General features: G+C 36.2%; 2 protein-coding genes across 2 annotated transcripts in view; one reads left to right on the top strand and one right to left on the bottom strand.

Moving 5' to 3' along the window:
• The window catches only part of LOC109538660 (aromatic-L-amino-acid decarboxylase), a gene marked incomplete in the record, with an annotated part of 8,994 nt that extends 2,711 nt beyond the window's left edge, over window positions 1-6,283 (top strand). Inside the window, 8 exon segments of the mRNA XM_048664547.1 lie at window positions 447-559; window positions 1,594-1,696; window positions 1,752-1,898; window positions 3,487-3,635; window positions 3,851-3,990; window positions 4,223-4,383; window positions 4,446-4,715; window positions 5,745-6,283. Coding sequence (XP_048520504.1) covers window positions 447-559; window positions 1,594-1,696; window positions 1,752-1,898; window positions 3,487-3,635; window positions 3,851-3,990; window positions 4,223-4,383; window positions 4,446-4,715; window positions 5,745-5,896 — 1,235 coding nt within the window.
• A 357-nt stretch (window positions 6,284-6,640) lies between these two features.
• Window positions 6,641-10,047, bottom strand: part of LOC109538717 (spermine oxidase) — a gene marked incomplete at its 5' end in the record, with an annotated part of 6,804 nt that continues 3,397 nt past the window's right edge. Inside the window, 5 exon segments of the mRNA XM_048664546.1 lie at window positions 6,641-6,864; window positions 7,050-7,274; window positions 7,372-7,482; window positions 7,539-7,661; window positions 9,590-9,847. Of these exon segments, the coding sequence (XP_048520503.1) occupies window positions 6,761-6,864; window positions 7,050-7,274; window positions 7,372-7,482; window positions 7,539-7,661; window positions 9,590-9,847 (821 nt within the window).

The following is a 10,047-nucleotide window of genomic DNA, read 5'->3' as shown; positions in this document are numbered from 1 at the left end:
TTGAAATTTAGAATTTCTTTTGTAAATTGTTTTTCTTTGGAAAAATTAGATGGATTACAAATTATTTTTGCTCTATCATATAGACTTTTTACGATACGGTATATTTTACGGTGTGGTTGTTTCAAGGATACGTTTTTACACTGTCACTTCTAATGAGTTTATTGACCATTCGAGTCTTAAGTAATTATTCGTAATCTGGGTCAAATCTGGTTTTGTGCAGAACAATGAAAAGTACGCCAACGAAATCGAAAATAACTATGTATGCAAATTTTAACTACTCGTTTTCTAATCGGTTCCAAAGACCTTGAGCGTACCTACTGGTAATGGAGGAATTTTTCAACTCATGCATATCAAATGCCATATACTGAACCATTTGAAGCAAGCGTGTAGATAGTAATCTGAAAAAAAACGAACGTAAATTTACAGCAAAAGTATTCGATTGCAGGTAACGCATTGGCATTCACCCAGATTCCATGCCTATTTTCCAACGGCTAATTCCTATCCCGCTATTGTTGCTGATATCCTAAGCGGAGCCATAGCTTGCATAGGATTTTCCTGGGTAAGTTAATTTTTTCGGGCATACATCGTCTGAAACAGCCCCTACAGGAAAAGACTCACAAACGATTTCAATCATATAAAAAAGTTGATGCGATCGTCTATTCATTTTTACCATGGCAAAATGTGGCACGCTCAATTGGTAATCGGGGCAAAATGAACATGGAGTCAATTAGGTTCATGTTCGAAGAACTGTATTTATTACATAACTATTATGAAGAAAACGTGCATTGAATCAAAGTAGAAAACTAGAAAAACAGCTGAGAATTTGCTTCTAATAGTAGAATTCCATAACAAATATTGCATTAGCAGAAATAAATGCCTACAACATTTTTGTTATGTCAGCGACATCTGAATGTTCTTCGGTAGATACTGAGGAAGGATTTGCGGTTGATGGAATATCTGATGATCCAACGGATTTGCGATAGAGTTGGAACCGGGTTTAAAGTGATCGACAATTTTTCGCTTTTGCTTTGGAACCACCTCTGAAGATGCAAGCTGTTCGTTGGTGCAAAGCGCCCGGAGGAACTTATTTTCGGTGGTCTGCAAATGGGAAAAATTCCACAGTTTGATGATATATTTAACCACTGGGCAAATACGAATGACCGACAAAAATGCTGGCATACTCGCGGAGCCATTCACTTGATAGGCGTCATTAGCACATGTCGTAAATCCTCTGATTTATTGATCGAATCGCCAAGCACTCAACAAGTCCTGAATAAACCAGAAGGGCTCTTTTCTCTTTTCCTTTCATTAAAATGAAATACGTGTTCTCGGCCCTACTCCGCACATTTCCGTTAGCTGAAAAGATTTTCTGGAGCGTATCAGGCGTTCTTTCGGTTGTTAACTGCCAAAGGAGCTTAATTTATCTCTTGAATCTATTGTGACAGCCAATAATTAAATGTTCCTTTGAACAACAAGCCGTTGATGATGATTTTTCGAAGAGAGTCATAACAGGCCGATCTCCAATATTTTTCACATCTCAAAACTGTAGTTAACCGAGTGTATTTTTTTTATGACCATTTTGGTCGGTTATAGATCGCTAGTCCTGCATGCACAGAGCTGGAAGTGGTGATGTTAGATTGGCTGGGCAAAGCCTTGGGCCTTCCAGAAGAGTTTTTGGCATCCTCTGGAGGGAAAGGTAGTAATGGATTAATTGTTGATGGCAATGGAGTAAAGAATATCACCCCCTGTAGGTGGCGGTGTAATCCAGGGAACAGCTAGCGAAGCAACACTTGTAGCTCTTTTAGGAGCTAAGGCAAAGGCAATTGCTAAGGCCAAAAAGGACTACCCACAAATGAAGGAATCTGAAATCATTGACAAACTTGTTGGATACACATCTAGTAAGCTTTCAGATTAGAGAACTATTTTTTGTCTGCCAGTATCTTTAGCAGAAGAAGTGCTATTCTGGATATTTTAGACAGCGACGAACGCATTGTCTTGATTCAGCTTTGTAATTGGCGTGATTGTTGCGAAAACACGTAAAATTTTTCAGAAATCAAGCTTTTTGATGTAATTAATATATAATTGTACGTACTTTCCTGACTGTGTTTCAATTCCAAATTAAAATCAAATCCTGGGTTCTTCAGTCATTTATTGTTTATTTATCAATTAAAAAAACGTTTCGGTGTTTTCCACCATCATATATGCCTTGGCATGTATTTGGAGTATCAGATACTCCAAATACATGCCAAGGCGTAAAGTAGCAACAACGCTACACATTGAAACTGATGATGGTGGAAAACACCGAAACGTTTTTTTAATTGATAAATAAACAATAAATGACTGAAGAACCCAGGATTTGATTTTAATTTGGAATTAATATATAAGTTTAGGCTTATGTTCAGGGTGAGTCCATTTAGACTCTCCGGACTTTAACGGTCAATAGAAAATCTTAGTTTAAGACGAAAATGTGGGTGGCAAACTTAACATTTTACTTTCGTTTTGTTTAAAATAATTCACGAAAATCTTTACATACAGTAATAAAATTCTATATTCTTCACCCAACCACCGAAAATTCACTTTAGAAATCTAAAATGTTTAATTTAAGTTTACTACTTTGTTGCTATTAAAAACTTTTCGAAAAAATCCCGAAAATGGTTACTGATAGCGACTTCAAATAAGCACACGTTTCTTACGTAAATATGAATGGAAAATGATTTTATTTTAAAATCAGGTTTATGCCGGTAGGCTCAAATAAGTTATTACTATTGAAGCCGTTTTCAATAAATGTTTGTAACATATTTTCGTCTTAAAATTTGATTTCGACCGTTAAACCTTTGATACGATAAGCTGACTAAACCTGTATGTACAGGGTGTCCCGTAAGCACATTATCAAAATGCGACTAAACAGCCTTTTACTCGAATTAAGACGATCTGACCTAACTTTTATTAAGAAAAAGTTCTGGCCCCCCTGCTATTGGTTATGATCAAAATCCCATTCAAAAAGATAGTTTTTTTGACTAAATTTGACCGTTTTTAGCAGAGACGCACGACATTTTTCCTGGTAAAAGTTAGGTCTTGATTTGAGCCAAAGCCTCAGTGCCCTTTCGATCATGTGCTTACGGGACACCCTGTATATATGTTCAATTTCTTCACTTCTAGCGTAATGTTCAGTAATTTGGCAACATTTCGTATCTATAAATCTAGCTTTGGTACCTGTTAGTTAACAAATTCGATAATAATACCATTCACTGGTTTCAGGTCAAAGTCACTTTTCTTACATGAAACAAAGATATCATATTGCAAAACTAATTAGTTACAGAATTAAGTAACTTTTCTTGCGATTTAAAAATGTTATTAACCTACTTTATATATAAAGGGGCTCCACTGAGTCACAGTTTTTTTCATTTTCGAATTTGATTTCAAACACTTCTTAAAAAATGTCTTAAAAATCAACATGTTTATAATACGTATTTACGGTAAAATTAGGTCAAAGCCACTCATCAGTGGAACGTGCTGGTTTATTGGGAGGAGTAAAATTGCGCTCCATACAACCCGACGAAAGCAACAGGCTGAGAGGTGAAGCTGTTGAAAAGGCTATCAAGGAAGACCGCGAAGCTGGTTTAATTCCGTTTTATGTAAGCCAATAAAGGTTGATTCGTTAAAACGAAACTACTTTCATTTATACCGAATTACATAAAATTTTATGATATGGAATGGAATGGAAATTGAGTCTCCAAATACTCTGTAACAATTCTTTATTCTTATTCCAAATGAGGCTCGAAATTGCAACGTTCTGATTTAGAAATTTCTGTTTCTGTGTTCTAAGTGATTTTATCTGCTACTTTTATAGTGTGTTGCCACTTTGGGAACGACGTCATCCTGCACTTTTGACCGCTTAGACGAGATCGGCCCTGTCTGCAATGGAAACAATGTTTGGCTTCACGTAGATGCCGCCTATGCAGGATCGGCTTTTATATGCCCGGAGTTTAGGTAATTAGATCGCATCATTAGTATTAGTCAGATACACTTCAAGCCCTTTTAGACGCTACATTCTCATATTGCTCTAGTAACAGGTTTAAATCTTCTCAGATATATTTTTTTCTTAATTCCACTTCCACACAAGAAGACACACCTTTTAAACGGCTGATTATGTTTTTAGACTCTTGAATTTGAACTGATTATTTGAATGAGTTTCTATCGAAAATTCCCTTGTTGCTTTCAGATATCTGATGAAAGGAATTGAAAGGGCAGATTCCTTTAACTTTAATCCTCACAAATGGTTGTTGGTGAATTTTGACTGCTCAGCCATGTGGCTGAAAGATCCATCTTGGTTAGTTAATGCCTTCAATGTTGATCCATTGTATCTTCAGCATGCACAGCAAGGTAAGCAAAATTTTAGGGCAATAAGAGTACAAATACTACAATCCATATTTATTGTGTTCTAGGATCTGCTCCGGATTATCGCCATTGGCAAATCCCATTGGGCCGTCGTTTCAGATCTTTGAAATTATGGTTCGTCCTCAGACTTTACGGTATCGAAACATTGCAAGCTCATATTCGCAAACATATTGCTCTTGCCCATTATTTTGAAAAATTAATGAGGACTGACCACCGTTTTGAAATCACTGAAGAAGTGATTATGGGTCTGGTGTGCTTCAGGCTAGTGGGTCCTAATGAGACCAATGAAGTACTATTGAAGAAAATCAATGGACGAGGTAAGTGGGTAAAACTAGTAAAACTAGTCGAATTTTGCGAACAAAATTGAAGAAAAGTTGTCTTGTTGAAAAATCTGTTCTCTCTCAAAAAGCCTCCGCCAGTTCAAGCTAAAATGCCTACACTTTCGTGCACACTGTGTATAATAGAAACCTATTTTACCAGGTTTCTGCATGCTGGCGCCCTATCCTCAACCCGTTCCATATTCCCATCAACACACTTTTCAGCACTTAAATGCCAATATTGTACGCTACAAACATGATGATGTAATTCTTTGCTTGATCGTCCCGTTATCCTTTTACTCGTCTGAATGCTTAGCATTTTTTTATTGAGAAAGTCTATGCAGAAGCACATAAAAACCCGACAAATATAAACAGGGAAAGATTAACAACTCAGATCAGTCGCGCAATAGGAATTTTCTACTAAACGAAAACAAACGATTTTTGTGGAACGTAGTAAATTCTTCACCATCCTGAACCTTTCTTGAGGTTTTTTCGAATCATCGTGCATCGTGAGTTTTAGGGGAGAGTGTTGTACTTTAAGACGTTTTGTAATTTGACTTTCAGGCCACTTTTAAATACATTATTTTAACTAAAGCCATTTTGTTATCTTCTCTATTTAGAACGAAATTCTCAAAAAATATACAGGGTGCCATCCAATCCATCGTACCATTCTTTCGATATCTGAAAAAAATCACTTTTTAAAAAGTGTCACTATCATCAGCAGAGGATTGAGACATTTTTCCTTAATCAAAGTTTGGCCAGATCGTCTTATTTTGAACCCGAGAATGTCCCAGAATACAGGGTGATTTATGTAGACCGGGCATTAGAAGTTTTCCCAAGAAGAAGGGCCTAAAAACAGCTCCAAACTTTTTTGGTCCTGCTTGAAAATTTTGCTATGATTAAATAATGACTCACTAAACTAAACTGGACTAAACTAACGGTCTAGGTAAATCACCCTGTATATAAGGAACTAACTATAGTCACCAAGTCTTTTCAAAGTGTGAAATAATACGATTTTTTGTGTTTCAGGCCTCATTCATTTAGTTCCATCTAAAATTCGAGATACATACTTCTTGCGTCTGGCCATCTGTTCAAGATATACTGAAGAACGAGATATTGACGTTTCTTGGAAAGAAGTTAAAGAAGCTGCCGATGAAGTATTATCCGAAATTAAACAATGAATTTGGCCTAATCTCAAATCCATGTGGGACGCCTAGAGAACTACTATTGAGTACTTACATATAAATTAAGCTTATTTATTAATGCAACTTATTGAAAGATGCTAAATGCCCTCTGTTTTTTGTTAATTTGGTTCCCTCATACTTATGTTGAACCACTATAATTCCCTTTTTAAAACGCTTATTCAAACATCTTTTTGCGACAGTTTTATATTTTTAACGATAAAGGTAGTATGTACTTTATTTATTTATTAACTAGTATTAAGATATAAACTATTTTTTGCTCATATAAATATATACATAATTCCATATGAAAAATTATAGCTTGCCAAAAAACAGACAATATGTACGAATTTGTGTAAAAAGTGAATAAATCATATAGTAAAAGGACGTAGTTGTTTGCATAGGCCTGCTACAAATGCGCCCCAAAATCGGACTGTACGTAAACCCGACAACCATCTGCGAATATACAGGGTGATTCAAAATTTGCATCATTCGATTCAGGCATCATACAATATTTGTAAGCCATTTTAGCGTAGCGGATTTTATTCAACTGACAAACTAAACCTCACTAAAATACCTTTAAAGTTGACTTGAGGAAAAAACTAAACGCCAGCACCACGTGAACTCAATGCAACCCTATATCAAAGTAAAAAAAAAACAAAAAATTGAAAAGCGGTTACTTGGCCATAAATGAGCAGAATATGGAAAAACCAATCTGCAAAGGGCCCATTTTCAAACTCCACATTTATAATGAATATTTTATTAGTCAAACAGTTTTCAGGACATATGTAATCTAACGCATTTAAATACCTATATTTTAACTATTGGTGTGCGGTGTGTAAAATAAGGATGTTTTGACAATTTTCATAGCTTTGGTGGTGGTCCACCAAATTGCTTGGTCAATTGAACTATTCTTTCTGCTTCGCGAATTCCGCTAATTCTTGACCCATGAACAGTCGATTGGTAACCTAAAAAAATATACAATCTAAAATAGAACTATTTTAGGGATCAGATAAAGTTCAACTTCAATATTGAACAGTTGATATCCTCGATAAACAATCAAACTGCACATAGGTATATTGGACTTGCATACGAGAGTCAAAATCGTTCTGTATTTGCATCACTCTGTAGATTTCTGTGTATTTTATCTTACCTGCGCAAGTAGCTTCACCTGCAAAAAGCAGAATTGGGGGAACTGGGTCGCATGAGCCAGGCACCGGACAGCTAAGATCACATTGATGTCCCACATTAGAGTTAAGGTTTAAGAACGAGTACGCTCCACAAAAGTACGGATCAGAGGCCCATTTTGTGCGAAGAATCGTGCAAGGATATGGTAGAGACGCATCCCCAGTGAACTGCCGTAAAAGTTTGGTCATTCCTAAGAAAATGTTTTGCAAAAATCAACTGGTCCAAACATGTATTGATTTTATTTCCTCTCCACGTAACATGAATTGAAAACACACACATTGACCTACCTTCGGCTACTTCTTCGTCAGAGCAATGTTCCATAACAACAGCTTCAGGACCACAAATATAAGCACATAGAACATGTTTACTGCCTTCCACTTCCTCAATTGATACTAATCCTACGATTACCAGATAAACTCAGCAAATAAACATGGATATAATTGCAGATTTTTACCTTTTGTCCAATCATTTCGATGGGACAGCTCGTCCGGTGACCAAGCAAACTTGATGCCACCCTCCGACCATACCCAAAACGGCTTCTCATAGTCCAAAAATATTTTGTCAATGTTTCCATATCCTACAATAATAATAAATTCGAATTCTATGGCCATGTTCAATTGTGATTCAAAGATGCGCTTCAGTGCTTATGATATTTTTGGTATTTCATGTTATGTTTCACTGTAAAAGCAGCCAACTTCAAGCAGTACGGAACTTCGACTTTCGTCTCGCGTACCGCAGACTATTTTTCTTCATCGTCGGTGGAAACTAGCCGAAAAAAGTATAAGGTTTTGAAAATGTTGTCTAAACAGTCAGTGACCAAGTCAAGCAGTCAGCGGGCGTGGCGAAAGTTGGTACTTTCCACACGGGATGTATAACGCAATTACGCACTCGACGCTTTGCGGCACCGTAAAGTGCCCCTTACAACTCCTATTATATAATATGCTATTATTCAGCTTTAGACAATGGCTTCAAAGCGGCAGATTTTGACGTATAAAGTATTATATTTTCAGTTTAAACCGGTTGAAATGAGAACAGTTGGATGGATTCGAAATTGCCGAGTTCCGAGATTGTACAGGGTTATTCACGCTATACGGCACGGACGTTTGCGGCTAGCCCGTTTGTTTTTTGCAAAGTATTATTTGATGAATTCACAGACGCCTATCGGGTGCATATTTTAAAAATATTTTTGTAATGTACAGAGTGTCCCAAAAGCCCTAAAAGTATCAAAGTTGTAGGGTCCAATTAAATATTGGCCCAGTATTCCACCCCACACATTAACTCACCACCTATTTTGATTTTTTATGATCCTGTATGCGCGCGGATTCGTATCCGAATAATAATTAAAATTGTGTCTATTTACGAGACCATTGTTATGAAAAGTACATTCCTCACTAAATAACACATTTTCAAAAAAGTTTTCATTTTCTGCCACTTTATCTAACACCCACATGCAAAACTCAGTTCGGTTTTCAAAATCATTTCCATAAAGTTCTCGGCAAAGCTGAATTTTATAAGGATAAAAGTTGTGCTTTTTGATAATTCTGAAAATACTTGATTGACTAATGTCAGTACTTTTCGATGTGAGATTTTGATTAACATTGGGATTTTCGATAACTGAAGAAAATACCGTGAAAACATTTTCTTCATCTTCAGTGACAGATTTCCCTGTAATGGGTTTTTTATAATTGACACTCCCACTTTCTTCAAATTGGTGTAATAAGCACTTAAAAACGGTTGGCTTAGGATGATTTCTTTCAGGAAACTTTTGAGCATAAACTCGAGAAGCCAATAAACAATTTTTATGACATTCTCCAAGAGTGAAAATCATGTCAATTCGCTCTTCTCTTGGACAATTCTTCATTTTCATTTAGCAACACAATAATAATATTAAAATAACGACCAACACGTCTACAATTACAAAAAACAATACCACTCCAGCTATCAAAAAGAGACTTTGTAGTCTAAACTGACAAATAAAATAAATGAATGTGTAAATGGCATAGGCAACTTAGATACATTGGAACCTTAAATTAAACAACACCAAATTGTACACAGAACGATTATTTGACGTATTTTGTAAAAAGGCAAAAACGTAGCTATTAACATTCTAATACCATTCGATAGGTAATTAAAAATTGCATTTCCTGGTAAGTTAAAAAATATGGGGTTGTATTTAAATTGATCAAGTTAGAGCCACTTAAAGTTCTTATTTGATTAGTTTAAATTTGTGGACACCCTGTATAACATGGTAAGTTTATTATCATTGGGATATAAAATATTATATCTTGTTACACTTCACTATAAATTACGCTTACATAACTTAAATACTTCTAAAGTATTTGACACGTGAAAATTAGGTTAGATTTTGATTAAATTCGTTTTATATAACCCTGTATATAAAAATTACATTTTTGGAAAAAAACGTCCAACTTTAGTACATCATAACCGTGATTTTATCATGTGGGAATGTTGAAATGTAAAGGGAAGGAATTGTGGATTGGTTACCTAAGCTGTTGATCGCCTCCATTTTGCTAGAAGGCAATGCGGGACAAAACATCTTTTCCGCGTGTTCTTTAAGAACTCCCAAGGACACGGTGATCACCACATAATCTGCACAGTACTCTTCTCCATCGCAACATTGCACAATCGCTCTAGGGCCACCCTTTTTTCTTCCTTGTACTGCACCCCATCTGATCAGACCGACGGGCTTTCCAAACTTCACACTGCATTCTGGAAGCTCTTTGAGCAACGGAGATAATACACCTACAACCCTTCAACTTGAGTACGTGAAGCTCGCTGGAACTGTGAGGCAGTTTTCGTTTTAGAATACTGTAGTTTGAGGCCATAAAGCCAATATCCGTGAAGTTATGACCGAAATATTACCGGTAATGTGCCGAAAAGTCATTCAAAATTACCGCAAAACGATTGAGGCCTGTACTGCCCTGCTAAGACAAGAAGTCGTA

This window comes from Dendroctonus ponderosae, unplaced genomic scaffold (genome assembly GCF_020466585.1).
Source record: "Dendroctonus ponderosae isolate FM_Combo_2020 unplaced genomic scaffold, Dpon_F_20191213v2 Dpon_F_20191213_3, whole genome shotgun sequence".
In the NCBI taxonomy this organism is placed as follows: Eukaryota; Metazoa; Arthropoda; class Insecta; order Coleoptera; family Curculionidae; genus Dendroctonus; species Dendroctonus ponderosae.
The sequence above is the reverse complement of the archived record's forward strand: the minus strand, read 5'-3'. Positions and strand labels throughout refer to the sequence as shown.